The following is a 20,536-nucleotide window of genomic DNA, read 5'->3' on the forward strand; positions in this document are numbered from 1 at the left end:
ATGAACCACTCGAGGTGCTTACAGTTGGTACTGACACGTTACCGCCTGATGGGAGGGAAGTACTGTTCCAACTTGGGCCCAAACTACTGCCCGAAGTGATCTCCGGCGAGGTTCCAGTCGAAGCGCTGATAGTCAGTAGCGACGTGTTGCCACCAGAGGCGAGGGAAGTACTGTTCCAACTGGGACCGAAGCTGCTCCCTGAAGTGACCCCCCCTGAAGACGTTTGAACCGAAGCTGATGACGTTGGCAAAGGCATCAAGGTCCCGCTGGAAGCACTGGTTACCAGTACCGACGTGTTTCCTCCAGAAGGAAGAGAAGTGCTATTCCAGCTAGGACCGAAGCTACTCCCCGAGCTTGTGACCACCGAAGATGTTTGGATGGATAGCGACAAGGTTGGAAACGGAACGAATGTGCCACTCGATATACTGACTGTCGGTACCGAGTTATTCCCTCTTGACGTGGTACCATTCCAGCTTGGACCTACACTCCCACCCGTTGTCCCAGAACCCACGGAAACAGAAACCGTCGGTACCGACTCTGTAGGGATAGGCACAAAAGACCCTGTTCCAGAAATACCGCCGCTCGGGGCAGTCATACTCGAGTTCCACCCTGTCAAAGTCCCAGTCGGACGTGTACCACTCTCCACAGGACTCGACGTCAAGTTGCCGGGAATAGACCAGGGTAGCGAATCGCTTGTGGTGCCAGATCTTGTCATTCGGGTATCTGATGGTTGGGATGTTACACCCGTGTTGGACTGGAGAGTTTGGGTCTGGTTGTTAGATTGAGAGTGAGATGAAGTAGATGCTCGGGTTTGGCTTGAGAAGGATGCTGAGAAGGGACCTTGGGTATCCGCTGGCGACTCCGTGGTGGTATTCCAGGAAGCTGCTGAATCTGATCTTGTGAGACTCTCGTTGGTCATCCCTGTAGCTGGACTACTGCTGTTGGCATATGTCGTCCTCGGAACATCTCCAGTTGTCTCTCGCGCTGTCATATCTCCACCAGATGCTGATCGAGTCTGATTCCACGACCCTTCAGTCGTCGAATACGCTCCCGTCGTCGTCTCAGCATAGGTCCCCGACCCAGGCTGTCCCACCGACGCCCCCGTCGAACCTTTTGTCCTCTCATCCACCCTCGTAATGCTGAAATCCGCACTCGTCACAATACACTCACACTACACATCATAAGTAATCATCCAAACTCATCACGAACGACTCACATATGAAGCTATCCTTGTCTGATTATACCTCACATACTCCGCAGGCGTACTATATCCCACACCGCAGTGATTCCTCTCAAGAACACTAGAGCAGAACTCGCCATCATCTTGTATGAGCGATGAGTAAAGATCATCATGTGGACAAGCGATCGATTCGTTCCAGTTTGCAGGAAAGGCGGTGGCTAGGTGAACGACGAGGGGGAGTAGCATCAACATGATGCTTAAACGAGTGTATAGTGATGATGAGAATAGTTAAAGCTTGGCTTGATTGTAGGCGTTACTTATAGGACGTACAGCAGCCATATTCTCCCAATCCCAACATCACTTTATCTTCAGTCCTCGAGGCCGCCCACGTATAATCTGCCGAGACACAACATCGTGACATCCAAGACACACATACAGAGCCGAGAAGACCGGCACTTGTGCGTGATACGGCATCTACGTCTGCGAGATCGAGGCGGGTGTCTGCAGGGGTTCGCTTGAGGATCCTTAATGTCCCAGGCCCTCAGGTCTAGACGCGCTCGGTGACACGGGAGTTGGTTCCTGGATCGTGGGACGCGAGCGTGATACGAGTGCTAGGATGGGGAGGACGGGGTTCAGGTTGAGTCTTTGGCGCGCTGTATCGGGAGATAAGGTCGAGGATGGCAAAGGTGAAAGAAGAGTGAGAGCGACTTGGCATGTGAATGTTAGCTGGACGCAATGGGATTGATACAAGACAGATCAAGTTCTGCGCCCGCAAGTTGAAGGGCGATTGAGCAGAGAGATAGTCATGAGGAAAACACCAAACATTGGATATATCATAAATCTAGCCTCCATATCATTAAAATACCCGCCAAAGCCATATCCATATTCATCATCATCGTCATATACAAGCCCTCTCATCCCTTACCGAAACGGCAATATCGTTGTATTACCCCCAACCTGCGTCCGCTGCTGCGACTGCGGTCTCGCGATGTAGTCCCTGTTCTCAATAGTAACACTCTTGGTCATATGATTGACCTTGTACACGCCCACCAACCGCGCCGCAAGCTCAAACATGTTGTTGCGCAGCGAGATGACGATGAACTGGGCGTTCTTGGTACGCTCCTTGATGTAGTTTGCGACGATCGAGACCTGCGTTTTGTGTGTTAGCGTAGTGTTCAGAATACAGGTTCAGGGTGATTGGCGATGCGGAATGCCCACGCGAGTGTGGTCGAATTGTAGCCGAGTGTCTTAGGTGAAGGGTGGTACTTACGTTTCTGAAATCCAGCGCGGCATCGATCTCGTCCATGACATACAGAGGAGTAGGCTTGTAGTGATGCAGAGCAAAAACGAGGGCCAAACTGCTGAGTGTCTTTTCACCACCGGAAAGATTGCTGATGTTCTTCCAGCTCTTCTTGGGGGGCATGACACTGAAGAGAATACCTTCGCTGAAGGGATCTAAACTGTCGACGAGTTCAAGCTCAGCGTTTCCACCCATGGTGATCATCTGATACATTTCCTTGAGTCGGAGGGAAATGGCGCTGAAACCTTCCATGAAACCTTCCAAGCGTAGACGGCGCAGGTCGTCGCATCGCTTCTTGGCAGAATCTCGCTGCTCAATAGCAGTCTGGAGATCTGAGGCACGAGCGGCGTGCTCTTCCACTCGTCTTCGGTACTCAGCAAGAACACCAAGGTCGACGTTGACATTTTGAGTCTTCTCTTCAAGAGCCGCAATCTCGCCCTTGAGAGTCCTCTCATTCATGTCAGCAAGCTCGTCTGGCGTGTATCTTGGAAGCTCGTTTGGCTGCCCATCGGCAGATTCATCATCATCCTCCTCCTCCTCCTCCTCTGGGTCCTCCTCTTGCTCTTCGTCTTCTTGGGGAGCGTCGGTCATGTCCACATCATCCTGAGGGGCATCGTCCATGTCGACATCATCATCGTCATCCGTCTGGGGCTTGGGTTGCGACTTGGGCTTCTTGAACCGGGTGCCCGATGAACCTCCAGTAAGGTCATCAATGTTCTGCAGAACAATCTTCGACAACTTGTCGTCCCAATGTCGAAGTCGAGCTTGATTCTCAACAAGAGCCTTCTGGTTCTCCTCAAGCTTGTTGCGCATCTCAATCTCAACCGCCCTTGTCTCGTTGAGTTCAGCCGTCTTCTCATCAAGCTCACCCTTGAGCGCCTTAAGCTCCTTCTTCGTAGCGGCCAATCCTTCTTCGGCTTCCTCAGCTTGTGCTTGAAGTTCTTCAGCTCTCTCACCCTGGTTGTTGATATCGTTCTCAAGCTTCTCGAGATCCCGAGTAGCCGCCTCAAGCTCCTTGGACGATTTCGCATGATCCTTCGCCAGCTTGATCTTTTGCTTCTCTGCCTTGACTTTACGGACCTCAGCATTGGAGATCTCCTCGTTATTGGAAGAGATCTCCTCCTTGATAGAATCGACCTTGGCCCTTTGCGCACGAAGCTTCTCACCACCAACTTCCATGATCTTGTCTTGCAGAGCCTTGATCTCATCCTCTACGCTGGATGTCTCTTCACGAAGTCTTTCGATCTCCTTGTTGAGCTTTGCGATCTCTTTTTGCAAGGCAGCGATGCGACTGTTGTCGGTGGCCGAGGGCTGGTGCTCCTTGCTGACTTCCTTCATGCGTCGTTGCATATCGGTGATGTTTCGCTCGGCACTCTCAATCTCAAGGCCAATCTTCTGCATCTTGGTGTCCAGCTGAGGAATCTGCTCGCCCAACTCCCTGAGTCGCGTCTCGCATTCGCGTTGGTACTCTTGGAATTCTTGGAACTTGGTCTCCCAACCATCGCGATCACTCTCAAACTTGGCGACCTGCTCCTTGCTGACGTCTGAGACGAGCTTGGAGGACATGAGACCTCTCTTGACAGTTGAGCCACCACCAGACATGGTACCGGACTTGTCAATGAGCTCACCATCGAGAGTGACGACTCGCCATCGCTTGGCACCATATGCGATCCTGTTAGCCTGGGCGAGGTCGGCAGCGACAAGAGTGTCTTGCATAGCGTGGTAGAAAGCAGGTCGAAACTTGTCTTCCTTGGCAGTGACGAGGTCGAACAATCGAGGAGCATTCTCGGGTGTCTGGATGGGCGACATGTCTCGGGTTCTCAGCTTGTCCAAGCAGATAAAGTTACCACGTCCAACGTTGTTCTTTCGCAGATACTCAATACATTGCTGACCAGCCTCGACAGTCTCAGTGACAAAGTTGTCGAGGGCACCACAAGCCGTTGAGATGGCCACATCGTACTTCTGATCAATCGTACCAAGGTTGCCCAGACGTCCATGGAAGCCATCAATTCGACCCGACTCCTTCATGCGCATGAGAGCAGCGAGAACGTTACCACGAGCCTGTGTGTTAGACAAGCTTGAGCGGGCCTCGTCAGCCTTTTGGCGCGCATTCGAGATCTTTGAGCGAATCTTGGGCTCCTGCTCAGAAAGGACCTTGAGCTCCGACTTCATGTTCTCAGCCTCCTTCAAAAGCTCGGCCTTCTCGGCCTGGCAAGACTTGAGCTCGGCTCGCTTGGCAGTCTTGCCTTCCTCAATGGAAGCGATCTTGGTCTCAAGCTCTTGGAGAGCGACAGCGCCGGCATTGGCCTTCTCTTGAAGAATGTTGAGTTCACTCTCAGCGACGGCTACAGCGGATTGCTTCTGGTTGATCTTCTCGTTCCATGGCTCGAGAGACTTCTGCTTAGCCGCAATCTGATCTGAGAAGGCTTGAGTCTTGCCCTTAAGACTGTCTCTAATTCGAGCAAGCTCAGCCTCAGCAGTCTGGATTTGTTCCTCGAGCTCCGCAATCTCCTGGGTTCGGTTCTCGATCTCCTCTCCACACTGCTCGATGGTCTCGTCGGCTTCGGCAGAGTTCGTTTCGGCGTTGGCGATAGCCTTCTCAAGCTTCTTACGCTTGTCGTCTAAGAACTTTCGCTTCTCGTCGAACTTGACACGCTCCTGCTCAAACTTGGCCATCTCCTTGACCAAAGCCTGTGTTGATTTTTCTTGTGCTTCGAATTCCTTGGTACCCTTGGCATAGTCCTTCTCGAGGCTCTTGATGATCTGCTCGCCTCCATGGTGCTTCTCCAGCTCGGCGTCCAGTTGAGCTTGCATTTGACTGATAGCCTCCTCTGTAACAGCAATATTCTCGTTGCACTTGTGAATAAACAATTGGTAAAGAGCAGACTGCTTCATTGCCAGCTCGTTCTCATCGCGAATGTAGGCGATCGCCTTGTCCTTCTTGTCTTCAAGGCTGTTCTTTTCTTTCTCGACATGCTGAACGCGACCGCTCTTTTCCATGCAGACATCATTGAGAGTCTCGACCTCGGTAGCGGATTCTTCGATGGGCGCCTTGTACTTGGAGGTGCCGATAATGTCCTCAAGATATTCGAGGAGACCGTCTTCGTGTTCATTGCCGGCCTTGGCCTTCATCTGAGCAATCGACTCGACCTCACCCTGTAGAATCAGGAATCGCTTGTGGTCCAGATCGACGCCGCGATCGCGAAGGAGAGTGGTGACTGTCGTAAAATTGGATTCTTTGCCATTGATGTAATATTTGCTAGAGTTGTTTTTGAAGGCTTTTCGGGAGATGATAAGCTCAGAGTTAGGGATAACCTCATGGCCGCCACCGGGCTGGTAAAGTTAGTCTGCGGTCGCATCGAAGCAACAAGTCACTCACCTGATCCATGACCTCCTGGAAGTAGACAGCAACCTCGCAGTGGTCCAAATTCGGGTGCTGTGCTGAGTTGTGAATGAGAGCAGAGATCTTGCCCTGTCGCATCTTGCTAGCTCGGAAACCGAAGACGAAGAGCAGTGAATCAATAACGTTTGACTTTCCGGAACCGTTGGGTCCGACAACGGACGAGAATGAAGCGTGGAAAGGACCGACTTCTTGTCGGCCAGCGTAACTCTTGAAGTTGTTGAGTATAAGATGTGTCAAAACAATTCGAGACTTGGGCGTAGTGTCTTCAACAACAGGAACAGCCAATGTCCGTGACTTGAGCACAATATCCATCGGCCTCTCCATAATGGTGTCCATAGGTTTGATCGGCTTGATAGTTGCCTGGGTATTGTCGACAACTGAAGTATTCACACTAGAATCAGTGATATCGGCCAATGCAGAAGCCTCCTGGGAAGCTGTCGGTGAATCTGGCTTCGGTGTAGGAGGCGAAAGGTCGGGAACTGAAGAGATCGATGATCTCGCTGTGCTCTTGCGCTTACGAGGCGACGCAACCTTCACAGGTGAGCTCGACTCTGCCTTAAGTGTCGTATCGGCTTCGAGAAGTTCGCTAGGCTCTACTGAAGCAGCAGGAGTAGGGGCTTTTTTAGGACGACCTCTCGTCTTCGGTGCAGCAGCAGGTGCAGGGGCTGGAGTCGTCGATTTACGTGCACGAGTCTGCCTTCGGGGCGCCGGTTTCTCTGGTTCAAAGTCCTCCTCCTCATCCTGGACTCTAGAGCGGTTGGAAACATCGTCTTCGTCGTCAGAATCGATAATGGCGGTGCGCCTTGTTGCGCGCCTTGGCCGAACAGGGGAAGACATTGTGAAGGAATACTCTCGTCACAGACAAGAGAAAAATGCGAAGGAGTGTATGCAAACAATGAATAGTACAAATAAGCGACAGCTTGGGTCGGTGTAACGAAGGTCGACTGGGTTGTTGTGTCGAGGGAAGCTGTACAAATTAAAATGGTTGCGCCCCGCGTGGGTTTGTTTAGAAATGTCCAAATCGGTCGTGTAAACAATACGTACCAGCACAGGCCGCGGGGCCGCTCCTATCACGTGATCTCGCGACGGAGCCTTTGATTGCCCGTTTCGCGATAGCTTTGAAGCTCTTGAAGAGCGATCAAAACATTGGCCTGTGTTACGATATTGCTCAGTCATCCGGTCGCCAAAATGTTTGACTACGCCAACCTGCATGACGTTTTCGCCGAGGGCGTTGCGAACCCTTACGATCGCGAGACCCAGCGAGACATTGAAGCCTCGCGCAAGAGATTTGATGGCGCTCTCTTCATTGACCGAGTCCTACGGGCTGTTGGCATAACAAAGGGTAGGTGTGTCGTACGAATTGATTGCGCCTTGCTAACTTGTGTTTGCAGCTAAGATCTACCCTCCCAAGACCGACAATGCATTGAAGCAATTGCATCAGCAAATCTGCGAAGCCAACATGTCGACGCATCACAAGTTCTCGATCTTCTACTATATCCTTCTTGATTTCGACCAAACAGCAGGCCGCGAGAGCGTCTCTGACGCATTTGTGGATGCGTCTGGTATGCCTAAAAAGTATCAGATCTTCATGAAGGGCTTGTGGTATCTGGATCGCCAGGACTTTTCGGTACGTTTTGCGCTTGCGATCGCCGATGCAGAAGCTGACAGTATTTTACAGCGAGCGCTCGAGTACATCTCGCACCCCTCTCTTATTCCCGACTTTGCCGACGATATTATCACCGTGCTCGTCCACTCCGCCGAGGATCGCGATTACAGCATTGCCTTGTCGTATTTTTACGCTGTGCAGCCCATTCTGAAGACCTCGGCCGCACTCGAGCTTCTGTTCGATGCGATGGCGAGCACCAACATCTCAGAAGCGCTTTTCTACTCCCGAACGCACCCTCCCCATACTCGCGAGTTGCTCTTCCGTCAATTGATCGCCTCTGTATTGGATAGTCCACACGACGAGCTTTCCGAGCGCGCCAGTCAGCTCACCTTTTTGCCTTTCGACAAATCGGAGGAGGCATGGTTCGAGGAGTACCTCCTTCACGGCAACGGAAAGACGCATAAGAAGGCAAAGGATACACTTGTCATGCGCAAGATTGCCTGCGATCAGTTCTCCGATGTGACAAAGATCCGACACGGTGGTCAATGGTCTGGAATTCTTGAAGGAATCAAGGGAGGAATTAATGGACATGCAGAATAAAGAGCTGTTGATCTGGGAATTGGCTTTCTCGATGGTTGTGCATAGCGTAGGCGTTTACTTGGTCATTTTGTCATTTTAGAACGTTCGAGACTTTGTATAATGATAAGTTCAGCCTAAGCCTGATGATAATGCTGTACTCCTATAAGAATACGGCCATAGTATCCCCGACACTATCATAGCATGATCTTGCCTAGAATATGAAGGTACTCAAGAGATAAACAGACAGCTCTGAGCTATTTCCTGAAGCTATCTTCACATCGATAACAAGTATGATGCAATTCCCGCCTGAGTTCAAGTCCCAATAAGACTCAGTAAAAGGGCTATCCAATACGATCAAATCGACGGTGTAATTGCACAAGAAAAAGTCGTATCTCCCTTATGTGCTTCTGTCCTCTAGGTACCAAGTCTCGGAGAATAAGCCGTCAAATATTTACTAACATCCTTCAAGGTCCACAGCGGTGTACCAAAGCTGGGGCTGAACAGTGAGGCGCCACCGGGGATGAAACGGATTTAAGAGCATATCCAATGAGAACGAACAACAAGCAGATCCTCCACAGGGTCTCGACTGTGGAACTAGATAAGCTCAGTGGAACTCATTGACCTCAAGCTGATCCAAGGAGCATCCTGTCCGTCTCCAGAATATGGCTTTCAATAGTTTGATCATCAATAACAACCTAGAAAGTTGCAACGTTGGTGAGCAGATAGAGCATCGGGATCCCACCTTCCAAAGTTCAACGGCACCCGTCATCCCGAAAAAGTTCCCCGAGACATTTGAGTTTACAAATTCTGCAACGGTCCACCGAAGCTTAATTTTTTACAACAAACTTTTTCTCAATGATTACAAACTCATTGTCTACTGAGCAATGAACCGGTCGGCAGCCTCGGAATATGCAGTTTTTATTAACAAACCCCTGCGCCCTGGATGTTAAAGGTCCGAATAGCTTCCATGGCTTTATCTCAAGCTTACAGATCCATATTTCGAGATAAGCTACAGCAAGGACCGAGACCCCTAGAGCGAAACATGCGTGTCCTTGTTCTTTTTACAGAATGGTTATCAAATGCTTGATGTGGACTGAAATACAGGCACGCACTTGAAGTTAGCTCACACCATCATCTTGTCACGGTTCACCTCATCATTGGTTGAGCGAGACATCAAGTTGACTACGCTCAAATAGGTAGGTTGTTTGAAGCTTCTTCGAACCCATGCGAGCCGAGCTGAAGACGAGGCAACAGGCGATCAATGCATGACATTCTGGTTCCATGACAGCGCCAGAAGCGGCAGCTCATTGTCAGCAGGAGGCGCTATTTACCAGGGTCACAGTGCCTCACAGTGATCATTCAATTGCCGCGGTTGTAAAGAGTTTTTCGCCACTGAGATCGTCATATCAATTCTCCAAAAACAAGAGTCAAAATGGGGATCGTCTTATTGAGCACCTAACTTTGTCTAATCACACTGTTTCAGTGGAGTTCAAAAATGGGTCGGTTCCCAAACTCCCCAGACCCAACATCGATATCATCACGAGCATCGTCTCCCCGTGGGGGGCGCTAGGGGCGTTGATAGTGCGGTTTTTCTCATGCTCTGCCCCCCCTTACAAAATGGATTCAAGCTTAACCGTTGGGTCATGGTCCGGTTTTTTCGAGTCGGTATCTGTCTGGGGAAAAGGCTTAACCAAGCGGGTGGTCTGCTTGTTTGCCCCATCGACTCTTTTAATACTTCCCCATTTCTCTCTTCTTGTTTTGGACGATCTGGTTTCCGCTTCTCAAACTGTTGTTTTTTGCGGGGGACTCCATTTTGTTACCTTAAGAATACTACCGACGATGCATCATGAAGGATGATACCCCCAATATCATTGCTTCGGCCGCCATAACACTTCCTCTTGCGACCTTGGCTCTTATTGCTCGACTTATTGCGAGGAGGATCACGAAAGCTGGATATGGAGTTGATGATACTTTCGCCGTTGTTGGCTGGGTATGTTATACACTCTGGTGTGGATATGATGTGTTCTAACATGGTTCAAGTTGGGCTCATTGGCGTTGTTGACAAATGGGATGATATGGATCAAGGATGGACTCGGAAAGCCTATGGAAGTTGGACTTACAGACGACTTTACGTTTCACGATAAAAACCGACTGGCTTGGATACATATGTGGACGACGAGCTTCACTTACACCTTCGCCATTGCCTTCTCGAAATTCGCCGTTCTCGCTTTCTACTGGCGTCTCTTCCAATTCTCCGATATCCGAATTCCCATTCAAGTCCTCTCATGCATCACAGTGGCATGGTTCCTATTACGACTCTTCATGGTGTGTTTGCAATGTCTACCGCTTACGGCATTATGGGATGGAGACCAAGCAACGAGGGACGCAAAATGCCATATCCGCGAATCGACATTCTTCTTCTCGACGGTTTTGACGCACGTTTTGATCGATTGCGCCATTCTTATTCTGCCCGCCATTGAAGTTGGAAAACTGCATCTGCCGAAGGGTCAGAAGTTTGCTGTCATTGCATTATTTGCGTTTGGTGCAATGACCTGTTTGGCTTCCATTTTTGTCCTCATTGAGTCATTCAAGTTCAAGTCGGATTCGAAGGAGATGACGTTACAAATGGCACAGCATTATGCGTGGTCGATCGCCGAGTGCAATTTTGCCGTGATTGCTGGTATGTCCTCGTTAAACACAGACATTTTGACCTTGTAATAACTTTTCACAGCTTGTCTCCCCATGCTTCGCCCAGTCGCCCGCAAGATCCTCCCCGGCTCATTCCTCACCTCCAACAGCGGCGGTCAATCAACCCAAATCAGCGCCCCCTTCAGCGCACCATTCAGCAACGGCATCCGCCTCACCAGCGTATCCAAGACCCGATCACGCGAAAATGACGGTGGTAGCTCAACACATGAACTATACACCAACCCACCCGATCTATACGACATCGGCGAGTGGCCACATGGTACACAAACCACGATATCAAGCCCTTTCAGAAAATATACATCTGCGAAAGACTATGAGAGCAGCGAGACGGGGATCCGTGTTGACGAAGAGACGGCTGTTTCTGTACAACGGCGTGATGATAGTGCATGAAACAGGGCGGCGACCCTTGGCGTTTTGGATATGATATGAGCGAGGCTGAGTTCTCTTTTACCTTAGATACCACTGGATAAATACCAACTGAACCTTAATTGTCAATCAAAACGTCCATTGTGTCGTATGCTGTGTCATGCTTGTCTCGCTTCAATGTGCGGTCGGATTTGGGTTCTGTACCAGCACGACGGTATCGGCCCGCCAGCCTCAACCTTCTCAGCATCCCAGTTGCATTCGCTTCCACGGAATTAGCCAGGCCCCAGGTCATTGAAAACATGGGCACTGGGGAGTTAAATATCACGAGTTTAGATATTAATGCCTGAGGCATAAAGTGACGTGAAGTCGTTATGCCGAACATTGCCGCAGCTATTGCTCAGCTAACTCACCTTGCTCCGCAAAGTACGGAGCCCATCATCCAAAATGAGGAATTATATGAATCGCAAGACTATTTCGGTGAGCCTTCGGCGTTGCAATTGTTAAGCCGAAGGGAAGGATTTGGGCTTCTGTGTTGTCAATATCCTCCACTGAGTGGTTGAGACCCGGGTCATTTAATCATCTCGAACTTCAGTGTCGGCTTTCAATGTCCGGTAGCCGTCCGGGTGTTTCCGTTTGTCCCACGGGAGGGAAGTTTACGGAGAGAGGGGCCACTCACCGAGTCACCTCGAAGCTTTTGTAGTTCAAGGTGAGTGCTTGTACTATGTAAGTTACTGATGTCGAATTGGACCTCGCCTGAAGTGACGTATTGCAAAACGTTCATTTGGCTTCAATAACTGAGACTCAACAACACAACATGAATTAGCAAAATAGTTAAACATCTAAATGATAATTCTAGCTATATTATCCCATAAATATTGATCCATCCCCATTTGTCCGTATAACCATCTCCAAAGGCACTACAAGTCCGTGCGATACCTTCAAAGCTCGGCCCGCTTAATTCAGAACTTGTTTTCTTTCCCCACGATCCCATCATTACCCATTCTTTCCACCTTCAATTCCTCCCAAACCCTCACGATGGCTTCATTCATGCGCATGAAGGCCGCAACAGGCCTTTCCGGCCTATCACGCGTCGCCATCTCCCGAGCCCAACCCATCGCTAGCCTCACACACAGCGCCATCCTCTGCCAGCGCGATCCCCAACGCCGACTGTTCAGCAACTCCAGTATCTTCAATGGCTCGTATATCGTCTCTGTACCACCAATGGCTGAGTCCATCACCGAAGGAACGTTGGCTAGCTTGCCCAAGAAGATTGGAGAGGCGGTTGAGCAGGACGAGGAGATTGCTAGTATTGAGACGGACAAGATCGATGTTCTCGTCAATGCTAGCGAGCCTGGTTCTATCGCTGAGTACTTTGCTGAGGAGGGCGATACCGTTGTTGTTGGACAGGATCTTGCGCGTATCGTGACGGGCGAGGATGCTGGTTCTGTTAAGAAGAGCGAGGGCGAGGAGCAAAAACCTAAGGAGGAGCCTAAGAAGGAGGAGTCAAAGCCTGCTGAGCAGCCCAAAGCTGAGGAGAAGCAATCTGCTCCTGCTGCTGAGGCCCCCAGGCCTTCAAAGCCTGCTGAGTCGAAGCCTGCGCCTAAGGAGTCAAAGCCTGCACCTCCCGCCCAAGGCTCATCAAGCGGTCCCTCTCGCGGCGAGCGAGTCGTAAGTCCCCTTAACCATAACAATCCCATTCCAAACTCACCCATCATGTAGGAGAAAATGACACGCATGCGCAAGACCATCGCCGCCCGTCTCAAGCAATCCCAAAACACCTGCGCCTCCCTAACAACCATCCAAGAAGTCGACATGACGAACATCATCGCCTGGCGCGCCAAGTACAAAGAAGAAGTCGCTGAAGAGCACGGCGTTCGACTGGGTTACATGGGCGCTTTCACAAAAGCTACTACACTCGCCGCGCAAAAAGTTCCCCAGATCAACGCTATGATCGACACAGAGAAGGAGATCATCACGTATCGCGATTATGTCGATGTTAGTATTGCTGTTTCGGCGCCTAAGGGCTTGGTTACGCCTGTTTTGAGAAATACGCATGAGTTGAGTATTGTTGAGTTGGAGAGGGAGGTTGCTAGTGCTGCTAAGAAGGTAAGTTTGCCAGAATTGGGAGGGAGAGATGATACTGACTGTTGTAGGCTCGTGATGGAAAGCTTACCATGGAGGACATGGAGGGCGGAAGCTTCTCCATCAGCAACCCCGGTATCTTCGGCTCCATGTTCGGAACTCCCGTTATCAACTACCCCCAGGCCGCTGTGTTCAACATGAACGGCATCCGTCAAGAAGTCGTCGCCATCAAGGGCGAGGCCGTCATCCGACCCGTAAGTCTCCCCCTCTCTGACCTATTGTTCCAAGCTAATTGTTGGCAGATGATGTACATCAGCTTGACCTACGACCACCGTCTCATTGACGGCAGAGAGGCTGTCACCTTCTTGAACACTGTCAAGAAGTACATTGAGGATCCTTCGCGCATGCTGCTTGTCTAAAAAGTTGTTGTGTTAGAGTAGAGTAGAGAGTTCATTTGTATGCTAGAGCGATTGGGTTTAGACGGAGGAATGGACATTATTCTGCATGGCTGGCGCTTTTGTAGAGTTGGAGTAATGCAGATATTTACTACGTCGCATGTATGTGTTTCTGTCGTGCGATTTAGGACGTGAGGAGACCTAGATAAATACTGTGTCTATGATCCAAGCCATTCCCAACTTATGAGTACATCATAGCGCTTAAGGTTAAAAGCAAAGTTTCCGCCCAAATGGCATAAGCTGGCCACAAGGAGAGATCTGTTTTTTGAACCCGGAGCCGTGCTTCAACATCCGGTTGTGTCTGCAATGTGCGGACCATACTCTACGCCGTAATCTCGCTCTTCATACAAACCGTCCCATCCTTCTCAACAAGAATACCCCAAGTCTTTCCGCCTTCAGCCTCCTGTATAGCCGAGGTCCGTATGTTATACGTCTGACCAGCATAGAGAGGTGACATAGCTCTGTATGTGATTCCTCTTGGGCTTCCGCCATTCCCATGAATGTCCCGCCAGTAGTCTAGCAGATTGATGAGGTTGAGAGGGCCATGAACAACTCCAGCGGGATGACCTTCGACGTTGCGAGTCCAGTCTTGGTTGTAGTGTATCATGTGTCCGTTGAACGTCAGAGCTGAGAATCTGAAGAGGCCGACTGGCGACCAGCGGAGTTCTCTTATGGGAACACCTAGTTCTCTTAGCCAATATATGTTGGTCATCTTCCGCAACACTTACCTTCACTCTTAGTATCCAGGTCCCTAATCGATGACGGCCCACGAACACCATCATCAAGCAGTCTTGGCTCTCTCACAGCATTAGGATCAATCTCAGGTCTAAACACCCAGGACCTCCGATCCGTCAATGCCAAACCTTTCGGCCCCCAAAACTCCTTCTCAACCTCCACAAGAACCATCTCCCCCGCAGATCGACTCTTCTTCGGCGCCGCGCTCAGCAACCTCGTCCTCTCTTCAACCTGATCACCTACCCGAAGCGACACATCACTAGCCCATGCCATCTTACCTCCAGCCCACATCCTCCGTGTAAATGGCTTCGAGGCATTAAACGTAGTATCACTTCCATCAGGTCCAAGTTCTTTTTCTGTTCCATTTGGTGTGAAGTATACAAGATGATAACCTGGTGGTATGGGTGTTCCTTGAATTGGCGGTTCTTCAGATACGTCTTGGCCGTTGAGTGTGGGGCGATTGAGCGTGAGAGCTAGTTTTTGGAGTTGGTTTGCATCGAAAATTTGACGACGAATGATGGATTTACTGGAGAATGTTTCTAGCAGGTGAGACGCCGCGTCTGAGGCAGTGGCTTTGAGATTGCTGAAGCGGGACATGATGGCATGTGTAAGTGATGCGGGGTGAAGCTTGGAGGGGGAACCGTGAATAGATATACAGTTGTTGATCGGCCAATTGCTCAAGTTGCCGATATGTCAGTAAAAGGTCAAGACATTTTGCCCGAGATTTGAACAGGGATCATCTATTTGCAATTAACGCTTGGCTCTTCCAACAGTTACTGTCCGGAGTGTGAAGCTTGGAGTCTTCATACAGACATGTGACGGAGTAGCCAGAGGGAGGATTCAGTCATGAGCTCCCTTCGTGAATTAATCTAAAATAGGTGGTAGAACAACAACTAATATGATTCTCATTAATATAAAACACAAATTTCGTCCTCAAATTGTCTTCTGTCTCCAGCAGTTGTCAACATCAACATCTCAAGTCTCTTGTTAAGTCGTAAAGCTCCGGCTCCACTTTCGGCAGGCGGTCAACTTCCGGGTACTAGGGGATTCAATCTCCGACCAATCACATCGTCTCCATTATTATTCCGCTCAAATTTCCCCAGGAATTTTTTGTGACCCATCTCCGAGGCCGGCTTCGCAAAAAAGAAACATGAAGCTATCCCCAACCTAAAACTCACACTCCTTCCATCCACCCGACACTGTCGCAGTCTCGATCCAGAATTGACTTTCTGGTGTGGTATTTGTTCTTGGTTTCTGATTAAGCTTTCGCAATGGTTGCCTTTGTAAGTATATCCTCTCTGAGCCTGGCTGCGATGACTACCCATCATGGGACCGCCACTCCCTTCAATCTTCTAGAACCTATACTGATAATGCTTTTAAGAGGAGAGCAGTCGCTCTCAATGCTGTCGCCGTTGCGCGACTCCAATCTCGAACCTTGACATCCCGCTCTCGATCCCTCGCCATCGCCACACAATGCCGCGCCTACACATCGCCGAGTTCCCGACGACAATATGCTTTTCACTCACAACTCGAGAATTCTCCTACTCCGACTCCTTCAGCTTTCCAGTACCAGCGAGCGCCTTTGGTGGAGAACCCCCAGACTCTCGTGGAGAAGATCGCCCAGAAATACGCCGTTGGCCTCGCTCCCGGCAAGAAGATCAAGGCTGGAGACTATATTACTCTTAAACCGCAGCATTGCATGAGTCACGACAATACCTGGCCTATTGCTACGAAATACGCATCGCTTGGTGCTTCTAAGATACATGATAATCGCCAACTTGGTGAGTGGTTGCGTCCCCTCGACTGAAGATGATATCTACCTCTTACCATGGGGTACGTCTTGCGGTGGTAATGGCCCCACTAACCCCCCAAAAGTGTTCACATTAGATCATGATGTGTCGAATAAGTCAGAGAATAACCTCCGAAAGTACTCTTTAATTCATGAGTTCGCCGAGAAGCATGGGATTACGAACTATCCTGCCGGCAGGGGAATCGGACACCAGATTATGGTGGAGGAGGGTAAGAAAGGACTGACTTGGCGTGAGAAACTGGTTACTAACACACGGATAGGATACGCCTGGCCAGAAACAGTTTCCGTGGCGAGTGACAGCCATAGCAACATGTACGGTGGAATTGGTTGTCTAGGAACGGCTGTCGTTCGTACAGACGCAGCCTCCATCTGGGCTACCGGACAAACCTGGTGGCAGGTCCCCCCCGTTGCAAAGGTCACTTTCACCGGCATCCTACCCGCGGGCGTTACCGGTAAGGATGTCATTATCGCTCTTTGCGGCCTCTTCCGCGATGATCAAGTATTGAACCACGCCGTCGAGTTTGCCGGTGGTGAGAGTCTCCCCATCGATGACCGCTTGACCATCAGCAACATGACAACAGAGTGGGGTGCCCTCGCAGGTGTTTTCCCTGTTGACGACATGCTCATCTCATGGTACCGCGGCAAGGCTACCACCAACGCCATGTTCAACGGCTCTTCAAAGGACCGCATCAACCACAAGCGAATCGACGAGCTCGAGCACAACAGAATGTCTGCTGACCCCGGTGCCACATACGCCAAGGAGCTCTACCTCAACCTATCTACTCTATCACCAATCGTCTCAGGACCCAACTCCGTCAAGGTCGCCACTCCCCTGAACAAGCTCGAGGCTGAGAACATCCCCGTGAACAAGGCTTACCTTGTATCTTGCACCAACTCTCGAGCTTCTGATATCGCAGCTGCTGCTCGTGTCTTCCGTGAGGCTGCTAAGGAGGGTAAGCCTGCCAAGGTTGCGCCAGGTGTCGAGTTCTACATCTCTGCGGCGTCCATCCCTGAACAACAGATTGCCGAGGAGGCTGGAGACTGGCAGGTCCTGGTTGAAGCTGGCGCTATTCCCATGATGTCAGGATGTGGACAATGTATCGGTTTGGGAACTGGTCTTCTTGAGCCTGGTGAGGTCGGTATCAGTGCCAGTAACCGTAACTTCAAGGTAAGCTGTCGTGACCATTGAACTATGACCTGAAGCTAACATGGATCCAGGGCCGCATGGGTTCCACATCAGCTAAGGCATACCTCTCCAGCCCTGAGATCGTCGCTGCCAGTGCTCTCCAAGGCAAGATCGCTGGTCCTGGCTGGTACCAGAAACCCGAGGGTGTTGAGAAGGTCATCATTGGCGAGGGAAGCGGTGACTTTGTTGCTGACAAGGCTCTGTCCATTGAGGATGCTCTCGACAAGATCATCAACGAGGCTGATGCTTTGATCGCCGCTGCCGAGAAGTCAGAGGGTGCCGCTAAGGAAGCTAGCCCTGCTGCGTCCGAGGAGGAGTCCCTGACTGAGATCCTCCCCGGTTTCCCTGAGAAGGTCGAGGGTGAGATTGTCTTCTGCGACAGCGATAACATCAACACCGATGGCATCTATCCAGGTACGTCAAGCCATTCTCATCACTAAATACTCAACTAACGACTCGATAGGCAAGTACACATACGAGGACAACATCTCACCAGAGAAAATGGCCGAAGTCTGCATGGAGAACTACGACACCGAATTCGGCAAAATCGCCAAACCCGGCGACATTCTCGTCACCGGTTTCAACTTCGGCTGCGGCTCCTCGCGTGAACAAGCCGCCACCGCCATCCTCGCCAAGAAGATCCCCCTCGTTGTCTCCGGCAGCTTCGGCAACATCTTCAGCCGCAACAGCATCAACAACGCTCTCATGGGCGTCGAAGTGCCCCGTCTCGTTGAGCGTCTTCGCGAGACTTACAAGAACGATACCGAGAAGCCCCTTACTCGCCGTACGGGGTGGAAGTTTGTCTGGGATGTTCGAAGGTCCAAGGTCGTTGTTACGGAGAAGGATGGGAAGCAGTGGGAGCAGAAGGTTGGGGAGTTGCCTGCTAATGTGCAGGAGATCATTGCTAAGGGCGGTTTGGAGAAGTGGGTTAAGTCGAAAATTGAGGCGTGAACGTGTGATTTTGTGTAATATAGAGGGTATTTAGATGTTGGAAATAAGTAAAAGTCTTGAACCTCACGACACTTGGTCTCCCTACACCCCTTGACTAACGGGGAACCAAGTCCACTACCATTAGTAACTCCTCGGCAACTCAAGAACCTTCTCACTAATATAGTTCAATATCATCTCCCTACTAACCGGCGCAATCCTCGGAACAAGACACTCCCTAAACCACCTCTCAACATCATACTCAACCGCATACCCCATCCCCCCATGTGTCAACACCGCCCTCTCACACGCCGTAAACGCCGCTTCGGCAGCCATGTACTTTGCACTATTCGCCGCAATCCCAACCTCATCCTGTCCCACCTCTCCACTCTCATCATACAACCTCGCCGCATGATACGTCGCTAGCTTCGCCGCTTCAAGCTTCATGTACGCATCTGCCAACGGATGAGCAATCGCCTGATTCATCCCAATTTGTCGTTTAAACACAACGCGAGTTCGTGCATAGGATGCTGCTTTTGAGAGGGCGGCGTAGCCGAGACCGAGGGCTTCACCGGCTAGGAGGCAGCGCTCGGCGTTCATTCCGTGGAGAATCATTTTGAACCCCTTGTCTTTTTCGCCGATGAGGGAAGCAGCTGGGATGGTGTAGTTGTCGAAGAACACTTCATTTGCGTCGACAGCTCGACCGCCCATTTTCTTGATTCGGCGCATTTCAAGACCTGGGTGATTTCGGTCGAGATCGATGCAGAAGAGGGAGAGACCTTCGCTTGGCTTCTTGACTTTGTCTAGTGGTGTCGTTCGTGCAAGAAGGATCATTTTTGACGCTACTTGTGCACAAGTTATCCAGATCTTCTGACCCGTAACGCTGAATGATCCGTCCGAGTTCTGTCTCGCTGTCGTTTCCAAACGGAGTGTATCAAGTCCAGCGTTCGGTTCAGTAACTCCAAAGCACACTCTATACTCCCCCGACACAATCTTCGGGATAGTATCCTCTAATTGCTCTCTCGACCCAAACTTGGCAAGAGGTTGCGTCGCGTAGACATTAGCATGAATGCTCTGCGCCCCAGCCATTCCGGCACCTGACTCGGCGATCGTCTGCATCATCATCGTGGCCTCTGAAATTCCCAAATCTGAGCCCCCCAGGGATTCTGGAAGTGCAATACCAAGCCAACCAGCTTTTGCAAGAGCTGCGTGGAACTCCTTTGGGTCTTGTTCATCTTGATCGTGGGATTGCCAGTATGTGTTGGGAAATTCAGCGCATATCTTGCTGATGGCGTCACGGACTGTTAGTTGGTTGTCTGAGAAGCCTGCTAGGCTCATGAGATGTCTTGGAGGTGTTGTTGAGAAGGCGTGTCTTTGTGCTGGGCGGAGATGGATGAGGCGTCGTGAAGCTAATCGCGACATTTTGGCGGTCAGATTACGCAGAGTCTTGAGATTAAGTGTTTTTGCAGTGCTTTAGCTAATTGATAAATTGATTTGATTGTCTCGGGGGAGACGGTACATTTGATGAAACGTGATGATTTGAAGTCTCCTTTGTTGTATGATGATGAGATGCGGAGAGCAGCTCGAGGCAAGGTGCCAAAAATACCTAGTCCAAAACCCACTACGTCTACATTAAATCTACCTAAGTATTTTTATCATCTAGGATAGCCTTAGCTAAGGTAGTGGCTGTAACATGCGCTGCAGTTACTGTGACAGAAGCCCACAACAGACAGATGAGCACGCTCGAGAAGCCTCTAAATCACCGGTGTTGTTTATTTAACCATTATTACATTACATGAGGTCCAGGATTCTCCATCACAGCTTTGAATTTAATACACTGATGTCACATGTCTTATCAATGGAAGAGTTCTCTGGTGTCAGGCAGTTCATGGCGAGTCCGATCTCGGCCAGGTGCCAAAACTGCCTGATTAGGAAGTAAGTGCTACACTCACAACGCCGTCTAGGCTATTCTATAAAATGTATATAACATTCTTGTGACAAGTCTGCGCAATGCTCAATAACATATGATTCCTCGAAGCATCTCATCTGCATTTCGCTTGTTGATTATAGTGCTGTGAAAGACTTATCGGCTCTAGTCGGATATCCATGGTCTTCGGATGACAGATCTACACCCCGCCATCGCCCTCATCTCGACATTTCGCTCACTCATCACCATTCAACAATCAACAAAAGACAAT

At 50.3% G+C, this 20,536-nt stretch overlaps 8 protein-coding genes across 8 annotated transcripts; 4 read left to right on the forward strand and 4 right to left on the reverse strand.

Moving 5' to 3' along the window:
- Positions 1–1,992: 1,992 nt before the first annotated feature.
- On the reverse strand, positions 1,993–3,004 carry BKA55DRAFT_578124 (P-loop containing nucleoside triphosphate hydrolase protein). Its single transcript, XM_046193668.1, has 2 exons — positions 2,451–3,004; positions 1,993–2,329 (listed from the first exon to the last, which is right to left on the reverse strand). Exons 1-2 carry the CDS (start codon positions 2,937–2,939, stop codon positions 2,102–2,104), a joined length of 717 nt encoding a protein of 238 aa, XP_046045548.1. The 5' UTR covers positions 2,940–3,004; the 3' UTR covers positions 1,993–2,101.
- Positions 2,854–6,878, reverse strand: BKA55DRAFT_128195 (uncharacterized protein). The gene is made up of 4 exons (XM_046184814.1): positions 5,860–6,878; positions 5,487–5,813; positions 3,799–5,456; positions 2,854–3,638 (listed from the first exon to the last, which is right to left on the reverse strand). The coding sequence occupies exons 1-4, from the start codon at positions 6,718–6,720 to the stop codon at positions 3,068–3,070; spliced, it is 3,417 nt and encodes a 1,138-aa protein (XP_046045549.1). The 5' UTR covers positions 6,721–6,878; the 3' UTR covers positions 2,854–3,067.
- Positions 6,879–7,071: 193 nt separating this feature from the next.
- BKA55DRAFT_543210 (nuclear pore complex assembly-domain-containing protein) lies at positions 7,072–8,089 on the forward strand (the record flags this gene model as incomplete). The annotated part of the gene is made up of 3 exons (XM_046190565.1): positions 7,072–7,225; positions 7,275–7,510; positions 7,562–8,089. The coding sequence occupies 3 exons, from the start codon at positions 7,072–7,074 to the stop codon at positions 8,087–8,089; spliced, it is 918 nt and encodes a 305-aa protein (XP_046045550.1).
- Positions 8,090–9,914: 1,825 nt separating this feature from the next.
- BKA55DRAFT_694180 (uncharacterized protein) lies at positions 9,915–11,167 on the forward strand (the record flags this gene model as incomplete). Its single annotated transcript, XM_046200010.1, has 3 exons — positions 9,915–10,058; positions 10,109–10,748; positions 10,800–11,167. The coding sequence occupies 3 exons, from the start codon at positions 9,915–9,917 to the stop codon at positions 11,165–11,167; spliced, it is 1,152 nt and encodes a 383-aa protein (XP_046045551.1).
- An 884-nt stretch (positions 11,168–12,051) lies between these two features.
- BKA55DRAFT_128217 (uncharacterized protein) lies at positions 12,052–14,016 on the forward strand. Its single transcript, XM_046184815.1, has 4 exons — positions 12,052–12,811; positions 12,863–13,249; positions 13,297–13,479; positions 13,528–14,016. Exons 1-4 carry the CDS (start codon positions 12,179–12,181, stop codon positions 13,642–13,644), a joined length of 1,320 nt encoding a protein of 439 aa, XP_046045552.1. The 5' UTR covers positions 12,052–12,178; the 3' UTR covers positions 13,645–14,016.
- On the reverse strand, positions 14,003–15,012 carry BKA55DRAFT_520333 (uncharacterized protein; the record flags this gene model as incomplete). The annotated part of the gene is made up of 2 exons (XM_046188411.1): positions 14,003–14,367; positions 14,409–15,012. 2 exons carry the CDS (start codon positions 15,010–15,012, stop codon positions 14,003–14,005), a joined length of 969 nt encoding a protein of 322 aa, XP_046045553.1.
- Positions 15,013–15,557: 545 nt separating this feature from the next.
- On the forward strand, positions 15,558–18,422 carry BKA55DRAFT_578139 (uncharacterized protein). The gene is made up of 6 exons (XM_046193669.1): positions 15,558–15,698; positions 15,797–16,196; positions 16,291–16,434; positions 16,486–17,393; positions 17,444–17,825; positions 17,875–18,422. Exons 1-6 carry the CDS (start codon positions 15,687–15,689, stop codon positions 18,360–18,362), a joined length of 2,334 nt encoding a protein of 777 aa, XP_046045554.1. The 5' UTR covers positions 15,558–15,686; the 3' UTR covers positions 18,363–18,422.
- On the reverse strand, positions 18,423–19,895 carry BKA55DRAFT_578142 (acyl-CoA dehydrogenase/oxidase). The gene has a single exon (XM_046193670.1). It carries the CDS (start codon positions 19,758–19,760, stop codon positions 18,483–18,485), a length of 1,278 nt encoding a protein of 425 aa, XP_046045555.1. The 5' UTR covers positions 19,761–19,895; the 3' UTR covers positions 18,423–18,482.
- Positions 19,896–20,536: the final 641 nt, after the last annotated feature.

Source organism: Fusarium redolens (assembly GCF_020744475.1).
Source record: "Fusarium redolens strain MPI-CAGE-AT-0023 chromosome Unknown BKA55scaffold_15, whole genome shotgun sequence".
NCBI classification, from domain to species: Eukaryota; Fungi; Ascomycota; class Sordariomycetes; order Hypocreales; family Nectriaceae; genus Fusarium; species Fusarium redolens.

What these genes read in the sequence shown, in the direction of transcription:
- BKA55DRAFT_128217 (XM_046184815.1), top strand. Translation starts at nt 12,179, where the DNA reads ATGGCTTCATTCATGCGCATGAAGGCCGCAACAGGCCTTTCCGGCCTA. An exon ending in CCTCTCGCGGCGAGCGAGTC is followed by an intron (nt 12,812 to 12,862) that starts GTAAGTCCCCTT and finishes CCCATCATGTAG; the next exon opens with GAGAAAATGACACGCATGCG. An exon ending in TTGCTAGTGCTGCTAAGAAG is followed by an intron (nt 13,250 to 13,296) that starts GTAAGTTTGCCA and finishes TGACTGTTGTAG; the next exon opens with GCTCGTGATGGAAAGCTTAC.
- BKA55DRAFT_128195 (XM_046184814.1), bottom strand. Translation starts at nt 6,720, where the DNA reads ATGTCTTCCCCTGTTCGGCCAAGGCGCGCAACAAGGCGCACCGCCATT. An exon ending in AGGTCGAGACTCTCAATGAT is followed by an intron (nt 5,457 to 5,486) that starts GTCTGCATGGAA and finishes GGTCGCGTTCAG; the next exon opens with CATGTCGAGAAAGAAAAGAA. An exon ending in ATGAAGGAAGTCAGCAAGGA is followed by an intron (nt 3,639 to 3,798) that starts GCACCAGCCCTC and finishes GGTGGTGAGAAG; the next exon opens with CTTCGTGCGCAAAGGGCCAA.
- BKA55DRAFT_578142 (XM_046193670.1), bottom strand. Translation starts at nt 19,760, where the DNA reads ATGTCGCGATTAGCTTCACGACGCCTCATCCATCTCCGCCCAGCACAA.
- BKA55DRAFT_578139 (XM_046193669.1), top strand. An exon ending in CCAGATTATGGTGGAGGAGG is followed by an intron (nt 16,435 to 16,485) that starts GTAAGAAAGGAC and finishes ACACACGGATAG; the next exon opens with GATACGCCTGGCCAGAAACA. An exon ending in CCAGTAACCGTAACTTCAAG is followed by an intron (nt 17,394 to 17,443) that starts GTAAGCTGTCGT and finishes ACATGGATCCAG; the next exon opens with GGCCGCATGGGTTCCACATC.
- BKA55DRAFT_578124 (XM_046193668.1), bottom strand. Translation starts at nt 2,939, where the DNA reads ATGAATGAGAGGACTCTCAAGGGCGAGATTGCGGCTCTTGAAGAGAAG. An exon ending in CCGCGCTGGATTTCAGAAAC is followed by an intron (nt 2,330 to 2,450) that starts GTAAGTACCACC and finishes CACAAAACGCAG; the next exon opens with GTCTCGATCGTCGCAAACTA.